Source organism: Rhineura floridana, chromosome 1 (genome assembly GCF_030035675.1).
Source record: "Rhineura floridana isolate rRhiFlo1 chromosome 1, rRhiFlo1.hap2, whole genome shotgun sequence".
Classification (NCBI taxonomy): domain Eukaryota; kingdom Metazoa; phylum Chordata; class Lepidosauria; order Squamata; family Rhineuridae; genus Rhineura; species Rhineura floridana.
The window spans coordinates 29,677,240-29,703,250 of NC_084480.1; the positions used below are offsets into that span (position 1 = coordinate 29,677,240).

General features: G+C 45.4%; 1 protein-coding gene across 1 annotated transcript in view; it reads right to left on the reverse strand.

Moving 5' to 3' along the window:
- Positions 1 to 22,710, reverse strand: part of PLCXD3 (phosphatidylinositol specific phospholipase C X domain containing 3) — a 94,642-nt gene extending 71,932 nt beyond the window's left edge. Inside the window, exon 1 of the mRNA XM_061607441.1 lies at positions 22,543 to 22,710. Coding sequence (XP_061463425.1) covers positions 22,543 to 22,645 — 103 coding nt within the window. The 5' untranslated portion in view covers positions 22,646 to 22,710. The remainder of the gene's footprint in view (positions 1 to 22,542) is intronic.
- Between the last annotated feature and the right edge of the window lie 3,301 nt (positions 22,711 to 26,011).

The following is a 26,011-nucleotide window of genomic DNA, read 5'->3' on the forward strand; positions in this document are numbered from 1 at the left end:
GTGGTAATGAAATGACAGTCATTAAGGGCTAGACTAGACTGCATAATTTCAGATTGTAAGTGGAGGATCACGCTTTTGAAAGCTTTCAGAAACACTCTGCAAACAGAAATCTGCAAACAGAGAGCCAGCGTGGTGTAATGGTTAAGGTGCTGGATTATGACCTGGGAGACCAGAGTTCAAATCCCCACTCGGCCATAAAGCTCACTGGGTGATCTTGGGCCAGTCACTGTCTCTCAGCCTAACCTCCCTCACAGGGTTCTTGTGAGGATAAAATAGGGAGGGGAGAACCATGTATACCACCTTGAGCACCTTGGAGGAAAGGTGGGATACAAATGTAATAAATAAATAAATAAATCTGGCATTGCAGGGAGTGGGCACTTTAACTTGTAAACTTTGATAGTAATTATCTACTGTTTACTTATTTACTTATTTTACCATCTTTTATCTTACCTCCTACCGCTGGATGTACCTGGTTGGTTGCCTGGTTGTGGCTGGGACTGTGGCTGGGACCCACGTTTTGTGTCGCGGCCTTGGGCTGCAGCGGCACCGCGGTCTTGGGTCCTGGGCTGCCCGCCGTCGGCTGCCGTGTTCCATCTTGGCGGCCTCGCAACATCGGGCCCTTGAGCTCCTCCGCCCCGGCGGCTTTTGGCTGGACGGGCGTGAGTGTTCCATCTTGGCGGCCTCGCAACATCGTAACATCGAGCCCTTTGGTTCCTCCGCCAGCGGCTTTCCGCTGGACCCAGCGGCTTTCAGCTGGATGGGCGTGAGTGTGGATGCCGCATTCATCTTGGCAGCCTGGATTGTGGCTTGGGGCTTGAGCTGTTGTATTGTGGCGGCTCCAGCTGAGGAACGGCTGCGGCTTTCCAGTTACCTTGGCGGTTTTTGCGGGGTGTGCTGCGCCCCAGGGTTGCTTCTGGGGTTGCCGCCGTCGCTGTCGCTTGGGTGAGGGGGCCTGTCTGGGCATCGTCGCTGCTGCTGTCGTCATCACTGCGGGCAGAGTTGCAGTGGCATCGCTGTTGTCGCTTTCGTCGGCGTGGCGGCTTCTGGTGGTTTTGTTCTCTGCTCGCTGCTGCACCTGGGCTGGGTCTCTGCTGTTGTTGCTGCGACCTGCTACTATCAGCTGTTGCTGCCAATTGCTGTCTACTACTATCATCTGCCACTGCCATTTGTTATCATCTTACTACAGCCTTGATTGTTCTATCATTGACCTAAGTCTGGATGTCGCCATCATTATTATTGTTATTTGTTGTTTTTAGGTTGTTGTGTTGTATGAGTGAGGACTGTTTGTGTGTATGTCAGTGTGTGTGTGTGTGTATGAAATCTTTGTGTTTTTAACATGTGCCTGGGAGAGAGGATTTTATGTGTAGCGGGGGGACTTTCGGGGGCCCCGATTAACGTAGTGACGGGTAATGGGAGGTATGGTGTTAGGAGGAGAACAGGCCAGGTAAGGGGAACTCGTCCCAGACAAGTTGTGTCTGTGCCTTGTTCCGGTTCTCCTCATATCCACAGGATTTCGGGTTGTCCTATCAGCCAGCTCTCGGATCTCCAAGTGCTGCTTTTAAATGCCAGGTCGGTATATAATAAAACCTCCCTAGTCCATGATATAATTGTGGATGAGGGCGCCGACCTGGCTTGTATAACCGAGACCTGGGTGGGGGAGCAAGGAGGAGTTGCCCTTTCCCAGCTTTGCCCACCCGGGTACATGGTTCAGCACTGTGGTAGATCCGAGGGCCGGGGAGGGGGGGGTCGCTGTGGTCTATAAGAGTTCTTTTCTTCTCACCAGGCACCCTGTCCAGACGGCGACTGGCTTGGAGTGTCTCCACCTTGTGATGGGCCAGCGAGACAGATTGGGAATTCTGTTGGTGTACCGCCCACCTTGCTGCCCAACAGCTTCCCTAACTGAGCTGACCGAGATAGTCTCGGAGGTGCTGTTGGGATCCCCTAGACTTTTGGTACTGGGGGATTTCAACATCCATGCCGAGGCTGTCTTATCTGGAGCAGCTCAGGACTTCATTGCCGCCATGACAACAATGGGGCTGTCTCAATTTTCTACTGGACCAACGCATGTGTCAGGACATACTCTTGATCTGATCTTCGCCACTGGACATGGAGATGGTGATCTGCAGGTGGGGTGTTTTTCATCTACCCCATTGTCATGGACAGATCACCGCCTGCTGAGATTTAGGCTTACGGCGTCCCTGTCCCTCTGCAAAGGTGGGGGACCTATTAAGTTGGTCCGCTCCCGGAGACTAATGGATCCTTTGGGTTTTCAGAAGGCTCTGGGAGATTTTCCGGCTGATAAGACTAGTGCTCCTGTCGAGGCCCTGGTCGAACTGTGGAATACGGAAATGACCCGGGCTGTTGACACGATCGCTCCTGCGTGCCCCCTTCGATGTAGAGCTCATACAGCTCCGTGGTATACCCCGGAGCTGAGAGTGATGAAACAAGAGAGGAGGAGGCTTGAGTGCAGATGGAGGCGAACTCCTGACGGATGCAATTATGCTTTGGTAAGTGCCTCCACTAAGTTGTACATAGAAGCGGTAAGGGCAGCAAAAAAGTGTTATTTTGCTGCCACTATTAGATCATCTTTATGCCGCCCAGCGGAGCTTTTCAAGATAGTACGTGGGCTTTTACACTCTGGCCCTCAGGATATCACAGAGTCATCTGAAGCCCGCTGCAACGAGTTTGCGGGGCACTTCCAAAATAAAATCGCATGCATCCGTAGGGACCTCGACTCTAATGTTAGGACAGTTGAACCCATTGAGGTACCTAGATCATGGTCTTGTCCTCAATTATTGGATGAGTTTCAGTCGGTGCAGCTTGAGGAAGTTGACAAGATGCTTGGACTGGTGCGTGCAACCACGTCAGTACTGGACCCTTGCCCCTCCTGGCTAGTTAAAGCTAGCCGGGCTGGAACTGCCGGCTGGGCCAAGGAAGTGATCAATGCCTCCTTGAGAGAGGGAGTTGTCCCTCGCTGTCTCAAGGAGGCTGTAGTGAGACCTCTCTTGAAGAGGTCGTCCTTGGACCCAGATAATTTGAACAACTATCGACCGGTAACAAATGTTCCATTTCTGGGCAAGGTCTTGGAACGGGTGGTTGCCAGCCAGCTCCAGGCGCTCTTGGATGAAACCGATTATCTAGATCCGTTTCAATCCGGTTTTAGGCCCGGTTTTGGCACAGAAACAGCCTTGGTCGCCCTGTACAATGACCTTTGTCGGGAGAGGGACAGGGGGAGTGTAACTCTGTTGATTCTCCTTGATCTCTCAGCTGCTTTTGATACCATCGACCATGGTATCCTTCTGGAGAGACTCGCGGAGTTGGGAGTTGGGGGTACTGCTTGGCAGTGGCTTCGCTCCTATTTGGCGGATCGTCTCCAGAAGGTAGTGCTTGGGGAGCATTGCTCGATACCCTGGACTCTCCATTGTGGAGTCCCTCAGGGATCGGTTCTGTCCCCCATGCTTTTTAACATCTATATGAAGCCTCTGGGTGCGGTCATCCGGAGTTTTGGAGTGTGTTGCCATCAGTATGCTGATGACACGCAGCTCTATTACTCCTTTTCATCTTCTTCAGGTGAGGCTGTTGATGTGCTGAACCGTTGCCTGGCCGTGATAATGGACTGGATGGGAGCTAATAAACTGAAACTCAATCCAGACAAGACTGAGATGCTGTTGGTGAGTGCCTTTTCCGCACAGATGGAGGATGTTCATCCTGTTCTGAATAGGGTTACACTCCCCCTGAAGGAACAGGTTCGTAGTTTGGGGGTTCTTTTCGATCCTTCCTTGTCACTCGAGGCTCAGGTAGCCTCGGTGGCTCGGAATGCATTCTACCATCTTCGTTTGGTAGCCCAACTACGCCCCTATCTTGGCGGTGACGACCTCGCCTCAGTTGTTCATGCTCTAGTGACCTCTAGATTGGATTACTGTAATGCACTCTACGTGGGGCTGCCCTTGAAGACAGTTCAGAAGCTGCAGCTAGTGCAAAACGCAGCAGCCAGATTATTGACGAGGACCAATCAGTCCTCACATATTACACCTGTTCCGGCCCGTTTGCACTGGCTGCCGATTTGTTTCCGGGCCAGATTCAAGGTGCTGGTATTGACCTATAAAGCCTTGCACGGTGTGGGCCCGCAATACCTGATGGAACGCCTCTCCCGCTATGAACCTACCCGTACACTTCGTTCGACATCTAAGGCCCTCCTCCAAGTACCGAGTCATTGAGAAGCTCGGAGGGTAATGACAAGATCCAGGGCCTTTTCTGTGGTGGCCCCCGAATTGTGGAACAGTCTCCCCGAGGAGGTACGCCTGGCGCCTACGTTGTTATCCTTTCGGCGCCAGGCTAAAACCTTCCTATTCTCCCAGGCATTTTAATGCATTTTAATACATTTTAATATACTCTTATGTATTTTAATGCTCTAATGCTTTAGTTATCTTAAATATTATTTAGTGTTATTATGCATTTGCATTTTATATCTAGTGATTTTTGTTGACTTACTGTATTATTGTACGTTGTACACCGCCCAGGGAGCCATTGGTTATGGGTGGTTTATAAATGAAATTAAATAAATAAATAAAATAGAACCTCTCTCCCTGTTGTGCTACTTTGTTTGCAGGAAATCTTTACCTAGGAGTGCAATAAAAATTGGCATCCCCCTGTGGCACCCTGAAATGTTAAGTACACTCTACCACTTCATGATTTCATTTCCCCATCTCATTCTGCTGTATGTATAGATCAGACTGAGATCACATACACGCTTATCTGGGTGCCCGTTCTGCTGAGCTCAGTGAGATTTACTTTTGAGTAGACATGCACAGGATTGTGCTGTAAGTCACGCTGAGCTCAGCTGGCTTAATCCCCAAGTGAGTGTGCACAGAACCGCAGCTCATGATGGGTAAACTGACCATGTTGCAATTTAGAATTGAGTACAATTGACAAACCCAGTTGAAGGCAAACTCAGAATAAAACATTCAAATCAAGCTCAAATTTTAGTGACGTTCCCCCATCCCCACAAGTCATGCTGTGTCATGTGTCACAATGTGGGACATGTGCGTTTTGTTTACATACTAATTAGACAGACATAGAAGAACTAGATAGACAGGGACTAACTATGCAACATTTCAGCATGTGTAAAGATGATGGATACCACCTGACTTTGGCTGCTTACAGTGCAGTCCCAACCCAAAATTCACTGGGATCGGTGAGTTTGGAATAGAAGGATCTTGGGCTATCCTGACTGAGGCATGGATCAGCTAGGGCTGTGCCAGCATAGCTCCCTCATTCCAGATTAGCCAGGGATTCACCGGCATAAATTCCCCAATCTGGCTGAGCTGGGGCTATGCTGGTTCAGCCAGAGCTCAGCTGATGGAACCTAAACTGGGTTAAATCCAAAAAAAGGGGTGTTCTGTGATTGTGGCAGGGCAGGGCAAGGAGAAACATACACTTCTTTCAGCTTAGTCACATGATCTGGCAACCCAGCAGACATTATGCAGGCAAACAGAGCCAAACAGATGTAAGTCAAATTATTTTAAAGGCTTGTTTTGCCTCTGCTGGGCTAAAGCTGGCTCAGCCGGCAATTGTCCCACTCCTGAATGGAGTTTGGAATTTGCATCAACTTAATTTAAGCCAGCATAAATTCCACCAGCTTCCTATACTTAGGATTGCTTTGCTAGTTATGCCAGCCATGCAGCAGACCATACAGACACATACAAAAAAAGAGAAATTAGTTCATAATAAACCTAATTTTTAATTACAAAAACATTATAACTTTGGTGAATCAGAATCAGTGTCCATTATACATATGGGAATTATGAAAAGAATAGATCTGTAGTGCAGCCTGGCTAATTATGAGCTTTAATGGGATCAGCAATAGCAGTCCCCAAAAACCAAACACTAACTCAAACCGTGTGACTCTAATATGACTTCTAATTATAAGCACAGAGAACAAACAATATACGTAACTGCAGTGAATGATCAGGAAACCAATTATATTTTATTACCCTAGGAACATCTTCAGTATTGAATCAATCAAGACAAATCCATTAAGAAATTGAAGATAAGTTCACCCATGAATATTTCCTCCCTTGCAACAACAGTTCCGGAAATTGTGGGGAAATGTGGGGAAATTGTGGGAAATTATGGGGAAATGGGACTTAGGAGATAGAAATGAAGCGGGAGAGAGACATTGAATTTTGTGAAGCCAATAATTTGTTTCTTGCAAACACATTTTTTGAGCAACCAAAAGAATGACTGTACACATGGACATCATCAAATGGTCAATATAGGAATCAAATCGATTATATAATTGGAAGCAGAAGATGGAGATGTTCCATACCTTCTGTGAAAATAAGACCAGGAGCAGACTGCGGTACAGATTGTGACCTGGTAATATCGAAAATCAGAGTAAAGCTAAAGAAGAACAAAGCAATCACAGTGCCAAAATACAATTTTCATAACATCCCAGAAGAATTTAAAGAGCAAATGAATGGATTTGAGGCTTTAAACTTAGTTGACAGAGAAGCAGAAGAACTATGGATTGAAGTCAGAGACATTATCGGGGAAGAATGCAAAAAGACAATACCTCTAGTTAAAAAGAGAGAAAGACCTCAATGGATGACTGATGGTTAAAGAGAGAAGGAAAGCTAAAGCAAAAGGACATAGAGACATGGTTAGAACCCTAAACGCAATAGTGCAGAGACTAGTACATGGGGACAAAGAGAACTACTACTATAATTATTGTAGAGAAATAAAAGAGGATAATAAAAAGGACAGAACAAGAGCTCTATTCCAAAAGATTAGAGAAATTAAAGGGAAATTTAAACCAAGAGTAGGGATGTTGAATAATCAACAGGGAAACACACTGACTGACTGAGATAAAATAAAAGGAAGATGGAAGCAATACACTGATACAATTATGCCTTGGTAAGTGCCTGTTCTAAGCGGTATATAGTAGCGGTGAGGGCAGCAAAAAAGACATATTTTGCTGCCACAATTAAGGCATCTCTCTCCCGCCCAGCGGAGCTCTTTAAAATTGTACGAGGGCTTTTACATTCTGGCCCTCGGGATATTATAGATTCATCTGTAGCCCACTGTGATGAGTTCGCGAGGCACTTCCAGGATAAGATCGCATGCATTCGCCGGGACTTAGACTCCAATATTATGGCAGTGGGATCTAATGAAGCATCCAGAACACGGTCTTGTCCTTATTTATTGGATGAGTTTCAGTCTGTGCAGCTTGAGGATGTTGACAAGATCCTTGGACTGGTGCGGGCGACCACATCTGTGCTGGACCCTTGCCCCTCTTGGCTGGTGAAAGCTGGCAGGTCCGGAACCGCCGGCTGGGCCAAGGAGATAGTAAACGCCTCTTTGAGAGAGGGAGTGGTCCCTGACTGCCTAAAAGAGGCGGTAGTGAGACCGCTCCTGAAGAAACCCTCTTTGGACCCAGATAACCTGAACAACTATAGACCTGTGGCGAATGTTCCATTCTTGGGCAAGGTGCTGGAACAGGTGGTTGCTGGCCAGCTCCAGGGGCTCTTGGATGACACTGATTATCTTGATCCATTTCAATCCGGTTTTAGGCCCGGTTTTGGCACTGAAACAGCCTTGGTCGCCCTGTACGATGACCTTTGTCGGGAGAGGGACAGGGGGAGTGTAACTCTGTTGATTCTCCTTGATCTCTCAGCTGCTTTTGATACCATCGACCATGGTATCCTTCTGGAGAGACTCGCAGAGTTGGGAGTTGGGGGTACTGCTTGGCAGTGGCTTCGCTCCTATTTGGCGGATCGTCTCCAGAAGGTAGTGCTTGGGGAGCATTGCTCGATACCCTGGACTCTCCATTGTGGAGTCCCTCAGGGATCGGTTCTGTCCCCCATGCTTTTTAACATCTACATGAAGCCGCTGAGTGCGGTCATCAGGAGTTTTGGGGTGCGTTGTCATCAGTACGCTGATGACACGCAGCTCTATTTCTCCTTTTCATCTTCTTCAGGTGAGGCTGTTAACGTGCTAAACCGTTGCCTGGCCGCGATAATGGACTGCATGGGAGCTAACAGACTGAAGCTCAATCCAGACAAGACTGAGACGCTGTTGGTGAGTGCCTTCTCTGCCCAGATGGTGGATGTTCATCCTGTTCTTGATGGGGTTACACTCCCCTTGAAGGAACAGGTTCATAGCTTGGGAGTTCTTTTTGATCCTTCCTTGTCTCTTGAGGCCCAGGTGGCCTCGGTGGCACGGAATGCTTTTTACCATCTTCGATTGGTAGCCCAGCTACGTCCCTATCTGGACAGTGACGACCTCGCCTCAGTTGTTCATGCTCTGGTAACTTCTAGACTGGACTACTGCAATGCGCTCTACGTTGGGCTGCCCTTGAAGACTGTTCGGAAACTTCAGCTAGTCCAGAATGCAGCGGCCAGATTGCTGACGCGGACCAGAAGATCCGCTCATATAACACCTGTTCTGGCCCGTCTGCACTGGCTTCCTATTTGTTTCCGGGCTAGATTCAAAGTGCTGGTTTTGACCTATAAAGCCCTACACGGCATGGGACCGCAATACCTGGTGGAACGCCTCTCCCAATATGAACCTACCAGTACACTGCGCTCAACATCTAAGGCCCTCCTCCGAGTGCCATCCCATCGAGAAGCTCGGAGGGTGGTGACTAGAACTAGGGCCTTTTCAGTGGTGGCCCCCGAACTGTGGAACAGTCTCCCTGATGAGGTGCGCCTGGCGCCGATGCTACTATCTTTTCGGCGCCAGGTGAAGACCTTTTTATACTCCCAGGCATTTTAAAGTGTATTTTAACAGTATTTCACTATTATCTTGTATTTTGGACGTTGTTTGGTTCTTTTATTGTTTGTTTGTTTTTGGTTCTTGATTTATTGTATTTATTGTACTTATACACTGTGCTTGTTTTATCTTTTATGTACACCGCCCAGAGAGCCTTCGGGCTTAGGGCGGTATATAAATTAAATTAAATAAATTAAATAAATAAATAAATAAACTGAAGAATTATATAAGAGATGCAAGGATGACAGATTCATTCGCAGAGGAACCCTATGAAGAAGAACCAGAAATTTTAGAATGTGAGGTGAAAGCTGCACTGAAAATACTTGGAAGAAACAAATCACCAGGAACAGATGGCATACCAACAGAGTTGCTACAAGTTATTGAGACTGAATCTGAACAAATTTTGACACAATATGGAAAATAAAACAATGGCCCACAGACTGGAAGCATTCAATATATATCCCAATTTCAAAGAAAGGGGACCCCAGGGAATGCAGTAATTATCAAACTATTTCCTTAATATCTCATGCAAGTAAAGTAATGCTCAAGATTCTACCACAAAGGCTCTTACCATATATGGAGTGAGAAGTGCCAGATGTCGAGGCTGGATTTAGAAAGGGAAAAGGCACCAGAGATCATATTGTAGACATACGTTGGATAATGGAACAGACTAAGGCATTTCAAAATAAAAACACCCTGTGCTTTATAGATTACAGCAAAGCCTTTGATTGTGTAGATCACTATGGAATGCTTTTAAAGAAATGGGGGTGCCACAGCATCCGATTGTTCTGATGTGCAACCTACACACTGGATAAGAGGCCACCGTAAGGACAGAATATGGAGAAACCGACTGGTTCCCCATTGGAAAGGGTGTGAGATGGGGGTGTATTTTATCACCCTATTTATTTAACATATATGCAGGACATATCATCCGGAAAGTGGGATTAGACCAAGATGAAGGAGGTGTGAAAATTGGAGGGAGAAATATCAGTAATTTAAGATCAGGCCCGGTTCCAACAGTGGCCCAGGTGGGGCACTGGCCAAGGGCCCAGGAGTGCAGAGGTGCCCTTCGCTTACCCCAGTGGAATGGGCTCTGCTGATTGTTGACAACCCTATCCTATTCCACTGGACAGGAAGTGTCGTCCCCCCCACTAGCTTCTCTTTTTATCCAATTCATGAGGGTGGAGGGAAAATTGAGGGGTTAATACCATAGAGAAGAAAAACTGAGCTCAGAGGACCTCAACTGGTCTACATTCTCACTCAGTGCTGGAGTTGAGGAGCTTATCTAGGCTAGTTGGCTCCTACTCTCTGTGGTATTAACCCCTTAAATGCTTCCAGCAGATCAGCAGAAGGAAAGAGCAGTGGCAGCAGCTCTGAGCCACGATGGCTCATCATGAAGGAGCAAAGGAGGAAGAGGCTTCCTTGCATGATGTGCTCTGCTGCAGGGCAAGCAGCAGGGACTTGGTGGCAGCAGCGGGGCTCCAGAGTCATGGCAGAAATACCCCCAATATACTTACCCGGCACAGGTTTGGCATTCCTCCCACCTCTCTCTAATTACTCTGTCATCCAAGTCTTTCTGTTCAGGTTTTGTTTTTCTTTAAAAGGGTTAGGCCATGATGGAGGAGGAGTGTGGTTTGAGGAGGGCAAGGGGCCCCCTGATTGCCTTTGCCCATGGGCTCCCAGAAACCTGGAGCCGGCCCTGTTTAAGATATGCAGATGATACCATACTACTAGCAGAAAGCAGTAATGATCTGAAACGAATGGTGATAAAAGTTGAAGAGGTAAGCACAAAAGCAGGACTACAGCTGAACATCAAGAAAACTGAAGTAATGACAACAGAAAATTTATGTAACTTCACAGTTTTTAATGAGGACATTGAACTTGTCAAGGATTATCAATACCTTCCCACAGTCATTAACCAAAATGGAGACAATAGTCAAGAAATCAGAAGGCGGGCACGACTGGAGAGGGCAGCTATGAGAAAATTGGAGAAGATCCTCAAATGAAATTATGTATCACTGAGCACTAAAGTCAGGATCATTCAGACCATAGTATTCCCGATCTCTATGTAAAGATGTGAAAGTTGGACAGTGAAAAAAGCAGATAAGAGAAAAATCAACTCATTTGAAATGTGGTGTTGGAGAAAAGTTTTGCAGATACCATGGACCATGAAAAAGACAAATAATTGGGTGTTAGAACAAATGAAACCAGAACTATCACTAGAAGCTAAAATGATGAAATGGAGGTTATCATACTTTGGATGCATAATGAGAAGACCTGATTCACTAGAAAATACTATAATGCTGGGAAAAACAGAAGGGAGTACAAAAAGAGGAAGGCCAAACAAGAGATGGATTGATTCCATAAAGGACCTGAACTTACAAGATCTGAACAGGGTGGTTTACAACAGATGCTACTGGAGGTCGCTGATTCATATGGTTGCCATAAATCATGATCGAAGGCACATAACAAACACACACACACAACAAGAGATGCAGATAATGTTCAAGTTCTGAGCTCAAATTCTTGCTATGTCAATTTTGAGATCAACACTCTTCCTGCAGAAATAAAACTGAATTTTGCTGCTGCCAGATTGAATCGTATTTCAATGAATACGAGAATAAGTTTTATACAAATTTACCTGGGAGGTATATTTATTTCCAGAGAAAAGCTTGCAGATAAGACGTGAAAGTGGCGTTCCCATCTCTAGCCATTCCTACAGAGCACTCACAAATGTCACAAAATGGTGCCTTAAATGGAAACAATTTCCAGAGGTGTCACCAAGTTAGTCTCTAGCAGCAAAAATAACAAAGTGTCTTGTGGCACCTTAAAAGTTTAACCATTTTGTTATGGAATAATCTTTTGCAGACTACACTTCACTTCATCAGATGCATTTATTTTTTATTCATTTAACAAAATGTATATACTGCTTGAATGTAAAAACCTGTACACGATTTACAAAAAAAATTTAAAAATATCAATAAAACAGTTAAAAATGAGTAATTCAAAACATATTTAAAACTATTTAAAAAGTTATAACCAGAAAGATTAAAACATCTATGCGTCTGGTTAGGCTTGCCTAAACAATTTTTTTTTAAACAGGTCCCAAAAGGAATACAGCAAAGGTGTCTGCCTGATGTCTAGGCAGGGAGTTCTAAAGAGTAAGTGCTGTCACACTAAATAACCATTTCTTACAAGTGTGGAATGAGTGTTATGTAGCACCTGTAACAGTGCCTGTTCTTGAGTGCACATATGGGGTAAGGTGGTCCTGAGCTGTTAAGAGCTTTATATACCAGTAGTAACACTTGCCTGGTAACAAATTGGCAACCATTGCACATCTCTGAACAGAGTGTTATATGCTGACAGGGTCTCACTCCTATCAGGAATCTGACTGCAGCATTCTGCATTAATTGCAGTTTCTGGGTCAAGGTGCAAGGGAAGCCCCACTTAAAGTGCATTGCAGTAACCCAGTCTTGAAGTCACCAATGCCTGAACTCCTGTGGGCAAGCTGCTCCAGTCCAAGAATGGTTGTAGTTGTCTGATAAAAGGCACTGCTAGACACTGAGACTACCTGGGCCTCCAGTGACAGAGCTGGATCCAGAAGCACCCCCAGACTATGTACCTTCTCCTTCTGGGGGAGTGCAACCCACTCTAGGGCAGGCAATCGAGCAATTTCTTGGACAAGGGAGCCACTCACCCAGTGCTTCAAGCTCAGCTTCCTTTCCTTAATCCATCCCACTACTGCATTCAGGCACCAGTCCAGGGCCCGCACAGCCTTTCCTGATTCAGATGTTATGACAAGTAGAGCTGAGTGTCACCAGCATACTGATGACCCCTTGTCCCAAAACTCCTAATGACTTTTTCCCAGTGGCCTCATTAAATATTTAATTAATTAATTAATTTGTTTATTTATTTATTTATATTCCCACCCTTCCTCCCAGCAGGAGCCCAGGGAGGAAATAGCATTGGGGATAAGATGGTACCCTGCGGCAGCCTATAGTGTAACTAATGGAATTAAATTAATGGTAACTCCCCTTTAATTAATGGAATTAAAGTTAATGGTAACTCCCCTCGCTGGATCATCACCTTGTAGTGGTGAGTGGGCTTGAGTGTTCCAATGAACCCTATGAGCTATGCCGTCGGGAGCCATGTACTTTCAGCAGGGTCACCCATGGCGGTAAGGTCACGGGAGAGGAACCAGACAAAGAATGATCCAAGAATGTCCTCAATGGCAGAGAATAACAATGTGTACGTTACAATGGCTGTGAAGGCGGATGAAGGCTGCAGCAAATAAAGGACTTCCAATCATCGTGGTACCCATGCCATTGGATCAAAGCCTTTTTCTGTCAAGATTGTGTGTTGATTGTTGTGCGCCGATCTCCCCACATAAAACAAATTCACACACAGGCGTCTTCCATAACAAAAGTCCCGTGGCAATTGGCGAATGGTGATAGGGGCAGGACTGTGAAATCCAGAAGCCCCTAGTCATGGCACATCGGCAGTGGATACAGATTCAGACGGATCCATTGTTAAAGACTTTATTTTGGAAGACAATCTTACTTGGTCAATGAGTGATCGCCAGGGGGCCAAAAAATAATCACCCAGCACTACTCTCTGGACTCACCCTAGAGGTAGGACTGGAACCACCATAACACAGCATCCCCAATTTCCATTCCATGGAGCCGGTTGAGGAGGGTACCATAGTCAATGCTATCAAAAGCCGTAGAGAGATTGGGAAGCAGGAGCAAGGGCACACTCCCCCTGTCCCACTCTCTATGGAGGTCATCCATCAGGGCAACCAAGGCTGCCTCAATACCATGGCCATGCCTGCATGAAGAAGCATGAAGTGTTATCTTGAGTTTCAGGTAGGTATGGCATTGTTTTCTGTTCCACCCTGTATTTGTTGCATGCAGCCCAGTTTCCATTCCACTGCATTTCGTCTTCTACCAAAAACTACATTATTGTCTGCTGGGCAAAATTACACAAATTATTTATTATTTTATTTATTTATTTATTATTTAATTTCTATCCCGCCTTTCCTCCCAGCAGGAGCCCAGGGCGGCATAAATTACATAAATTACATAATTAATTACACAGATTATGTTGCCATTATGTAATTCCACCTCATGCATTTCAGCGCAAAGGAAATGCAATGCAAATGGAGGGAAATGTAATCAATTACATATCATTTGCGGGCTGAAAGCAACAGCAGCAGCAAATCCCAATTGACTTCACTGGATTGATTTCCATTCCAGATATGGGACGAATAAGTGAACATTGGCAATTTCCACTGTTTTTATTTCCATTAGTTCATTTTTTATCCAGTTCCTCTGGACAGTTTTTATCAGCAGCATTCATATAGAAAACCCCTCAAAATATACCCCATGTATTTTGAGGGGTTTTCTATATGAATGCTGCTGATAAAAACTGTCCAGAGGAACTGGATAAAAAATGAACTAATGGAAGTGCATCTATTCTGCACCTATTACTTTTCATCCAAGTGAAAATCTGTTAATATATGCTTGAAAGGCCATTGAGAAAGACACACAAGTCGAAACGCGTCTGGCCATAATATACGCATCTTGCTCCATTGAGATACAGATTTAAAGTCTACAAGCAAGAGTACCAGCAGTTTATATAAAAAGCACTATAGCAGCTATGTATGTATTCATTCATGAGTACGGACTAAAGACTTAGACACTTTTGATTCAGGAGATACTCTTCCTGTCTCTTTATAAACCATATATGTACGAATTTAGTGTTTGCTATTGTACGCATTAAAAAACCTTTTTTTAAAAAAAATATATAAAAAAATTGTTTTTGCATAAATTGGAATTGTAATGACCACATATGATTCCTGGCCACATGACCTACCCCTTCCCCACATTTGTTCCATCTGGAGCACTGAATCCAACTAGGTGAGTTGCTTCCCAGGCCACTGCTCGCGATTATTAGTTTTTGCAACAGTAACAGGTTTAACGTCGGAATACATACAGTACATCCTGGTCCAATGCAGAGACACCACACCTAATTCTACACAGGACTGCAGCCTGTGTATTGGATTGCAATCAGCTCTAAACACTCTTCCTCAAGCTTCAGTATTGCCTCCTGTAGATGTTAAATATTTTTAAATATGTTAAGAGAAAGAACATATAGTTAGAAATGATAATACTAGCTAGAACAATCTGCCCTTTTAACAATGATCATTAATAAAAAGGTTCAGAGGAGGGCAACAAGGATGATCAGGGAACTGGAAACAAAGCCCTATGAGGAGATACTGAAAGAAATGGGCATGTTTAGCCTGGAGAAGAGAAGACTGAGGGGAGATATGATAGCACTCTTCAAGTACGTGAAAGGTTGTCACATAGAGGAGGGCCGGGATCTCTTCTCAATCGTCCCAGAATGCAGGACATGGAATAATGGGCTCAAGTTGCAGGAAGCCAGATTTCGACTGGACATCAGGAAAAACCTCCTAACTGTTAGAGCCATACGACAATGGAATCAATTACTTAGAGAGGCAGTGGGCTCTCCGACACTGGAGGCATTCAAGAGGCAGCTGGACAGCCATCTGTCAGGAATGCTTTGATTTGGATTTCTGCATTGAGCAGGGGGTTGGACTTGATGGCCTTATAGGCCCCTTCCAACTCTACTATTCTATGAAATCTATGAAAAAATAATTGTTATCAACTAAAATATGGTAATGAATATTGTCAAAAGCATGCTACATGTCTGGAGAAATAAAGAAATGTCTGTCCAGTAGTATACATTGGGGAAAATGGGAATTCTTGATATGCAGTTGAACAGGGAAGAAAAGAAGAAGGAAAGTCATTAAGAACAGGATGTCAAGATTACAGGCATTATGTGTCCCAATAATGTGGTGAGGGTTTCTATGCAAAGGACATATCCATTGAGTAACAAATAAAAGGATGCTAAATAAAGTAGAAATTGCCTTGAGGTTCTTGCCCTTGTGAGACTTTCACCTAGTATGTTATCTTTTCCATAATTGCAGTTTTCTATAAATTTTGATACCATGTGTTCAGTGACAGATTCGCTATGTTCCGGTTCTCATATTGTTTTGGAGAATGTGAATTTGATCGATTCACCTTTAAATGAGAACTGAATCAAATTTCTCCTCCATCCCTAATCTCAAGTGGCTTGCAATGCAACAGATGGTACCAGGTGCTACCTTCAGATTGCACTCTGAGGTGTACCTAGGGAGGCCACTTATGCATCACCAGAAAAAGAGGACACAGACTTGCATAGACAAGGCATGAGCACTTGTCCTCCTTGCTCCCCGATAGCCCTGTCGGCCATGGAAGTCATCTTGTTGGGGAAGATCCGTGGAGTAAGTGAGCAGATCCAGCTGATGGTGATGATTGCCAGCCAGCCAGAGAACTACAAAACCAGCATTGCTGAGGCAAGGGGTCAGGATTGTGATAAGGGTGCCCTCCTTTACATACATTTTTGAATGTCTCTTGTGTGGGTGAATTGTATGAGGGCACTCCTTGGTGAGAGGAAAGAGTACCAGGGAGGAAGGTGCAGTTCCACCCATCATCAGGTGAGTCTTGAGTGGGTATAGTATCTCTGTGTGATTGATGGGTGGCAGTTTGTGTTGTTATTTGTTCAGTTCTACCAGTGAATGGTTTCATTGTCTCCTTTCTTGCAGTCCATTTTTGTTGAGTGGAAGGAGTGACTGGTGATAGTGGTGATAGCGATAGAGAGAGAGAGATTGGAGTGATTGGGTGGGTGGTGTGTTTGCGTGGAGTGGTGGTGGATGTGTGGAAGTAGAGTTGGTCCAAGGTTTTGGTCTGAAGGCACATGAGGCCACCACCTTGCTGAAGCTAAGCGGGGCTGGGTCTGGTCAGTGCCTGGATGGGAGACTGCCCGGGTACCACATGTATGCTGCCTTGAGTTCTATGATGAAAGAAAGGCGGGATTTAAATGTAAGAAATAATAATAGAATTGGATGCATGATACTGAATGAGTTGTAGGTATTGTGTGGTTGATGTAGATGGAAGGCAGAATTTGGCTTGATGTCTAGTATTTTGTGAGCCAGGATGTGCCTTGGAAAGAGGGAGGCTGAAGAGGGAAGGGCCCCTGACTCTAAAAGGTGTTTCAAAATGTTCTGCTATGGGGTTTTTTTTAGTTCTTGTTGTTTTATTGCATTGTATTATAGTTTTGTTAGTATTGCATTGCATTGTATTATATTGTAGCTTCTTAGTTTTGTTCATTATATATATTACATTAGTTTGTAAACCACTTAGAGACGTATTAAGTGGTATATAACTATATTAAAATTTTCAAAAGATTGTATATTTGAACTTACATGCACATGTGATTTTTCAGAGTGCTTCTTCCATTAGGAGCCTACCCAGACCCTTTGATTTTCATCTCAGGCCCTCCTACGGCAGGCCCTCCTGACCTCTCTATCTGGCCCTCGGAATGCTAGCTAGGCCACGCCCCCTTCCATCAGGACACACCCCTCACTGGCCTTTCTTCACACCCTGAGCATTTCTGCCTGTCTGGAATGTGTCCCTGAACTCTGATAAGACTTCTTGATGGATGGAGGGGGGATGAGTGCGTAGAAACTAGCCGACTGTACAAAGTTAAATTTGCATTTGTTGCTCCACCTACTTTTGCCTCTGGTTGCACCAACCCTTGGTTCTTGTGGCCCTTGGAAAGTTGCCCAAAACGGAATATGGCCCTCTGGCTGAAAAAAGGTTCCCAACCGCTGCTCTGCAACAACATAAAAGATCCCGGCAGGTACACCTGGCAGTATGCCCACTGCTTCATTACCTCCCTCCAATGAAAATATGAATCTCTCTCTCTCTCTCTCTCTCTTTCTGTCTCTCTCTCTCTCAGTTTAATGACAGGAGTTTTTAGATTCTGACCATTTGGGGTTATTAATCCCCTTGCAACTACAACAACAGAAGAATATTTTCTTTTGCCACTTTCCAAGAAAGAGAATCAGAGAGCGTTAATCAATACTGCCAAGGTCATTTCAGATTAAGTGTTAGCAAATGAAGCCCTAATGTTAGGCATTGAAATAAAGAGATGCCTACATGGCTTCCTCTAGTCTAGAAGGTGGCAGGGTTGTGATTTGCTGGGATCCCATCAGTCCCCAAAAGTGATGTTCAGAGGATCCAAAATGGCCAACGGCAGCAAGAGAAAATTCTCCACTTGCACACCTCATCTCTTTCAGCTGAGATGCTTCGGTGGGGCCCACTTCAGAAAAGGACAACCCAAATGATCAAGGGGGTCGAACGACTTCCTTATGAGGAAAGGTTATAACATTTTGGGCTTTTTGGTTTAGAGAAAAGAAGAGTCACAGGGGATGTATTAGAGGTGTATAAAATTGTGCATGATGTGAAGAAAGTGGATAGGGAGACGTTTTTCACCCTTTCTCATAATACTGGGACATCCAATGAAGCTGAATGTTGGAAGATTTGGAACAAAAGAAAGAACTTCACACAGCGTATAATTAAGCTATGGAATTCCCTCCCACTAGAGGCCATGATGGCCACCAGCATAGATGACTTTAAAATAGAATTAGACAATTACATGGAGGATAAGGTTATCAGTGGCTACTAACCATGATGGCTATGTTCTACCTCCACTGGCGGAGGCAATATGTTTCTGAATACCAGTTGAATATGTGGGGCAAGTGTTGATGCACTCAGGTTCTGCCTCTGGGCTTCGCTTGGACATCTGGTTGACCTTTGTAAGAACAGAGTGCTGAACTAGATGGGCTTTTGGCCTGATCCAGTAGGGCTCTTCTTGTGACAATAAGGTTGCCTACCCAAAGCCCCCCAAATTTACAGAGCCAGCAGTCAATCAGTGACAGGAGAAGTTGAGAAAATCTGTCAAAAAGGCCAACAGTACTTGTCTGATTACAGGCAAAAGCATTTGATTCCCAGGCTCACCCATATCAATACCAAATCAGACACGCATTTAACTGCAAAGCACTTGTTTCTGAAAGTAGATCAGTCCTACAGTACAGCACATTTCCTTAAGAATAACATAGGCAGTTGCTTTATACTTAGACCATTGGTTCATCCTGCACAGTATTGACTGGCAGAGGCTCTCCAGGCTTTCAAGCAGGAGACTTTCCCAGCCCTATCTAAAGATGCTGCACATTGAATCTGGGACCTTTTGCATGCAACGCATGTGCTCTATCACTGAGCTATGACACATCTTGGGGCTTTTGGAGGGTGGGATTAAATGCCATCCACCTGCAGATAGCCATTGTTTGTTAATTGCAAGTGCAGTTCGAGCTGTTCCATAAAATTGGCCCTGCACTACTGTACTGGCTTCTGTCTTTAAATTGCTCACTATACCTAAAAGCTTATTTAACCTCACCCATTCCAACCCACTTCCCATGGCTGATGTGTTCAGTGCTCAAGGTACTTGAAAAACCCAGCTTGATGGGGGGGGGGTTGTAAAGAGAGCAATAATTGTGTGTTTTTGTTTTTAAATTTAACTAGCCAGATAAACACATCTCCAATCAGCAAGCCATCCACTTTCTATGTCAGAGTAATTAACCTATTTGCATGCATTAGATTTCAATTAGCATATATTAGATTTCAATTAGCAGAGAATCCATTCATTTGTACTGCGGAATACAAAGGACTCTCTCTCTCTCCCTCCCCCCCTCCAAAATGTTATTTCAGGCAAGTTCTTTTCAAATCAGGCAATTACTGAAAGAACATATTAGAATATATTTTTCCCCAAAGATGTCACCTGATTTTACCTTTGTTCTGCCTCATGCTGACACCCTAAACACTGGTGCAGCTTTCACCAACGTGATGCCCTCCAGAGATAATGGGCTACAACTCCCATCAGCCAATGAGAGCAGCAGTCCAGAACATCTGAAGGGCACCAGGTTGGCAAAGGCTGCACTAGTAGTTCAGAGGTAGACAAATATTAACACTGAATTGCAGCTTCACTGACATCCCAAAATTAGCAGGCATCTTTTCTTCCGCAAAGCATTCCATATTTTAAGGTCATGTCCTTTGTTCGAGGTCATCCAGAGCAAAATGGTGTCCCTTTTTCCCCCAGACACATACCAGTGCCTTCGCCAACTCTCCTTCCACTCCTTATACTACAGGAGCTGTCATGCATTTGGCATTTTGGTCGAGCAATGTGCACATTCCCCACAAAGCGTTTTCACAAATGAGGTTTACTGTGCAATTAAATACATCCCTACTCAGAAGTAAGCCCCCCTGAGTTTAATGGCACTACATATTTATCAAGGAATGAGTTCCATAGGACTCAGTAGGACTTACTTCTGAGTAGACATGTGTAGATTGCATAGCACATTTCTTGCTTCTTGGTTAGCAATGCAAATATAAAATCGACATTGGCCAGAATGCTCATTTACTTTGTCTCCTATGTTAAAAACTTCCAGGTATTCACAACGACACTAAAGAAGGCTTAATAATTAAGATTAATAATCCCAATACATACTTTGATTCTGTATCAAAGTGTATCAAAGGCATTTTTTCTGAACCTGTTTTTTTGGGGAGAAATCCCTCGTACATTCTACAATATTGCCGATGGTTGTGTCCTCCATGCACATAAGAGATTTATACTATTGATCCGCAGAACAACCCTGTGAGGTACATCAAGACTGAGAGAACAACCAGCTCAAGACCTCCACACCCAAATGAGACACATGGCTGAGAAAGAATTGGACCCTCCATTGTTCTCCATTTCTATCCCAACAATGCTATGCTACCCATTACATCATATTGACTCTGTGTTAGAGGAATCAGGGAGGTCATTTTGACAAGTTGCACGGTGTCGATGGTTCTTGGGCAAACTTTGAATAACGGATGAGTTTTTCACTTTGTAGAACAAGGATGGGGAACCTGTGGCACTCCAGATGTTGTTGGACTCTTAACTCCCATTATCTCTGACCATTAGCCATGCTGGCTGGGGCTGATGGGAGTTGGGAATCCAACGGCATCTGGAAGCACCAGAGGTTCACCAAACCCCATTACAGAGTAAGGCTATCAACTAGGCAAAGTCAGGCACACCAACCCCTACAAACGTTCACCTCCCTACTCTATGCCAGCATCTTGGTGCATGGATGGTAGCCCTTTGGTATGACTTGTCTGTTCTCCCTTACTCTCTGTCTGTTGTTCACATGCATACACACACTCTCCCATCTACAAGGACCAGTTCATACATGCACATCCCTCAGCCTATCACTGCAGCATCAAGAAACGTACAGATGGACACAACATTACCGATGCAAACAGACACCCAGGCTGAACTTTGATTTCATCTCACATCACCCGAAAGGTGCAATGCTTTCCCACTTACACAGCTCACAAGCTCAGGGCCACTGGACATGACGATGGCCATTTGGTGGTTTAAATATGAGAATTATCCCAATCATGTCCAGAGAGGGGATCAGGCATGAATGCCAGCAAGATGTAGTAGTTAGAGTGCTGGATCAAAACTGGGAAGATCAGAGTTCAAATCCCCACTCAGCCACGAATCTTGGCTGACTTCGGGCCGGTCACCATCTCTCAGCTTAGCCTACCTCACAGGGTTGTTGTGAAAATAGAGGGGGAAGAAACTTGAGCTCCTTGGAGAAAAGATGGGCTATAAATGCAGCAAAACAGTAGTAATATGTATGCATATCCAATTCTAATACTAACAGGTTAGAGATACCAAATGTCTAAGCTGACCCTTGGCTGCTTGTCACTCCTCACAGCACAGTAATCAAATACAACTAATCAAGAGAGAGACGTGCATGTGTGAACCAAGCCAGACAGGTTCACTGCACACAGATCACTGTCCGCGGGTCACACCTCAAGGTGTCATTGAGCTTTCCATCAGCAGATCAAACAGGTCCAGCAGAATATTGAAAGTGGAGGGAGGGAACAGAGAGACTTCATTAGTCTGAACTTTCCTCCCTCCTTTCCTTCCTCTCTGAACGAGGGCTTCATGTTCAGAGTCCGGAGGAGAACATTAAGAACCCTGGACGACTCAGTGGGTGGGGGAATGATCCAAAAACATAAGCCATCCCTGGCGAGTCAAACACGGATCTCCTGGCCACGGAGGCAGCTGGAGAGGGCGAGAATTGTACATATTGTCCAAGCACACGCCTTTGAATTTCCAGAGGGGTCGTTTGTTGTTGCAGCAACACTTTATCAGGTGGCTCGTGGCACCACAAAGGCTAGCCACTTTGATGACAGCACCAGCTTTCCTGGACTCGGATCCACTTCCTTTCGGCTGTAACGATCTCTAGTCCACGAAAGGTTGTGCTTCAGGAAGGCTGCAACGACCCTAACGGCACTGCCTAGGGGAACAAGTCCCGTTGGCCACTAACTCCCGAGTAAACACATACAGGATTGGCGTTGGCGTTTGCCTTTAAGGGGCTACAAGGCTCTGTGTTGTTTTCTTGCTGCGGCGCGGCCACCCCTCTGGAAAACATGTACACAGATGCCTATGCAATATGCACATAGATGGGCGCACACGCGCGCACATAAAAGGGGGCACAGAAGTGATGCTCCCTAGTCCCCCATCGCACGCACAAGGCATTCGCCGTAAGAAAAGCCACCCTCTCCCTGCAGGTGAAGCGAAGAGCGAGAAAGCGAGATAATCTAGCAATGTCACCTTTCCACGGATGCGGGATGCTCAAGGGCTCACCGGCATTGCAGCCGGGCGTCTGGGGAGCACGATTTCCAAGCCAACCCCCCACAAAAGCCAACCGTTCTCCCAGTCCCTCCCTCGCGCGTCGGGATCCCAGTCTCCTACCTGGGATCGCCAGGTTCGACAGGGGCACGTTATGGATGCTCTTGGGCAAAGTTGCCATCCAGTCCGCGAATTTCAGCTCGAGCTTGCCTTGCGAAGAAGCCATGCTTGCTGGTAGAAGACCAGCAAAAAAAAAAAAAAAATGGCACGCGCGCTCACGGAGGCACCGGCTGCGGTTCTCTCGTCTCAGCCGGCAGCGGCAGCCTCCTCGACCTCCACTTGGACCCTCGAATCCCGGACTGTTTTCCTCCCCGCCAGCCGTCGCTTACCTCCAGAGTTTACACGCCGCGCTCCGCCACACCCACTCGATGATGGCGCACGCACATGCTAATTCGAATTGTACTGCCAGAAAATTCTCCAAGCCGGCGCGCCGGAGCCGCTGCGCAAGGCAAGCCTTTGATTCTTGCCGCTCGCAGCCTTCCCCACCCGCGTTTCAAAGCAACAGCGAGCCTTTGGTCCTAAGGGAACCCGGCCAGGAAAAGGGAGACTTTGTTCTTCTGAGCAGGGTCCGGGTCACTCAACTCACAAGAAGGCTTAAGGCGCTCCGGAGAGCGGCCGGAAAAGCCAGGGTTTCCCGTGCCAGATCTCAGTCCCGTGAGAATGAAGAGACCTTGGAGGTCATCGGTTCCAACCCCCTTGGTCAAGGAAGGGCCTGCAGTGCGGGATGCAACTCTGCCATCCCTGGCACGGCTTGAAAAAGAGTGTTATTTATTTATTATTTCACCACATGTGCCTGCCGCTTGACTGTAATGAAGCCTCCAAGCGGTTTATACCCCAACACTTTACCATGATCCCAAAACTACCTTCCAGAACAGGTACTGAAAACCCTCCAAAGATAATTATAATCAATAGTGCTATGCCTGGCTAGGCTTGCCGAAACGAAAATGTTTTCAGCAGGCCCCAACGAGAAGACAGCAAGCCTGATGTCAATAGACAATGAGTTCCAAAGTGACAAATGAGACAAATTTTATTTTATTTGTAAGCATTTACACATGGCTTAACATTTCAAAAATCCCTAATATTTCATGGAGGATAAGGCTATCAGTGCCAACTGGGCATGGTGGCTGTGATCTACCTCCACTGCAGGAGGCGGTATGCCTACAATTCCGAATATCAGCCCAGGAGGGCTGTTGCATTCAGGTCCTGGTTATAGGCTTCCCATGGGCGTCTGGCTGGCCACTGTGAGAACAGAGTGCTGGGCTAGATGGGCCTTTGGCCTGATCCAGCGGGGCTCTTCTTACATGCTTATAACGGTTGGTCACCTCTGCTTGAGAGCTAATCACTGCCCCAAGCAGTCTGTCCTGCTCTCAAAGAGCTCTTACTTTAGGACAGGACTGGGGAAGCTGTGGTCCTTAAATGCTGTTGGACTACAGCTCCCATAATCCCTGAGCATTAGACACAATTGCTGGGGTTGCTGGGAGTTGGGGCCCAACAACATCTGGAGGACCACCATCAGGGGTGTAGTCATCCAGGGTCTTGGGGGGTCTTAGTCCCCTTAATTTTTTGGGAGCCAGATCCCAGCAGGGTCCCTATGTCTTCAGCATCTTATGAACCAATCAGCATGAAAGGAAGGGTGTTAGCCACTGAGAAGAGTCTTCTAAAGCAGTGTTCAAGCCTGGCTCGATGATTCTATATTCTTAGAAGGTTGTATAACCTTAGAAGGAGGCATGGCTATGACTATTTTGAAAGGACCCTGCATTTCTGAATTTGCCACTAAAATACTGGCCACCATGGGTTTCCCACCCTTGCTCTTGGAAGTGTTGAGCCTAAATCTCCTTCCGTGTGATTTCTAGCCATTGTTTCCAATCTTCCCTCTGTAATAAGACAGCGGTGCCATAGAGTCAGGCAAATGAAGCCATAAGGACAGGGTCCTCTGTCTTGGGCTTGACCTGACATCAAAAGTAATGCTAAGCACCAATGTTTGTTCAGACACCATTAAGGCTGCTTCCTAAACACAGTTTGCTACAGTGAACACAAGGGGATTTATTTCCAAGTAAACCTGCCTAGGATTGCATGGCACATAATGTAACATTCTCTTCTGTGGTTGGAAAGATCAGATGGGTGTGCAAGGCTGTAGATGAAAAGCAATGCCATCAGCTTGCTTCAAGGTCTAAACAGGACAGCCAGCTAGGCAAAGGGAGTGACACAACACTGAGGCTCCTCATTGGCTCTTTGCTCACAGCTTAACACAGCACAGCATATTCAGCTATTGAATATTGCTAATGGGGAAAGATAAAATCAGAGACTTGTGGCTCTGGACAGACACATGCCTCAAGCAAAAAAAAAAGTCAAGGAAGCAATATTAAAACCAAAAATAAAAAATGCATTGTCTGGCCGAGCATAATGCATAAGAAGCAGCAATATCTCTAATGCTGTGGAAAGTTGATTGCAGTTCCACTTATCACTTACAGTGGAAGAGCAATGATTTACTGTATTTTTCCTAGAAGCTGCCCCTCTGGAAGCACCCCAGTTCTCTAGATCTCATTTACGTCTCCCGGGGCTTACTGGTGCGGGGACACAGGAAGGCGCCTTATACTAAATCGGGCCATTGGTCCCTCTATCTCAGTACTGTCTGCACTGACTGTCAGTGGCCCTCCAGGATTTCAGGCAGGAGCCTCTCCCAGCCCTCCCTGGAGATGCCTTTTGGGATTGAACTTGGGGCCTTCTGAATGCAAAGGAGATGCTCTACTTCTGAGCTATAGCCTTCCCCTAAACAATCTGAAAACCCGTCATCTAAGCTAGTGGTTCCAAAACTCTCCCCCTGCCCAAACTTCTTGAAAATTGCTGAGATCTCAGCAGACCACACAATGATTTTTTCTTCCTGTTGTGGCAGTTGTAATGTCCTGTGCTAGATCCTGCATGATTTCAATTGTCTCTGTATTGCTTCTTTTATTTCTAATTCAAATTTCAATTCAACTTCTAATTCTAATAAAAGTCAATGTAAGAAATAAAAGACGTAATAAAAATACAACTGAAAATCAGTATGAATTTGTAATGCAATGGATGTGCCGTCTCCTGTCTTCAACCACAAAAATGCAGACACACTGCAGACCACGTGAATGAAGCTTGCAGATCGGTGGTGGTCCACATACCATGGTTTGGGAACCCCTAATCTAAGCAATTGCCCTTACTTCTTCATCATAATCTATAGACCAATGAATGCCCACTGCCTCCTATGGAGTATAAGCCGGACAAAAGCACCACCTCTTGCTTGTCTAAATTACTGTTTGGGCAAAGTCAATTCTTGCTCTGTGTTTCTAAACAATGTGCTGAATTCTTCTCTCCCCCCTACCCTGTTTAAGCTGTTCAGCACAACTAAAAGGAACCCAATAAAAGTATTTTTATCTCTGAAGTGTTTGCTTAAATATGAAGGTGTCATATTTAAACAGTCACCAAGAGGATGTGTGGGATGGAATTTAGAGGAGGCTGTTGTTTTTTCCCTCTGTCTGTTTCACATTTCACTTAAATTTGA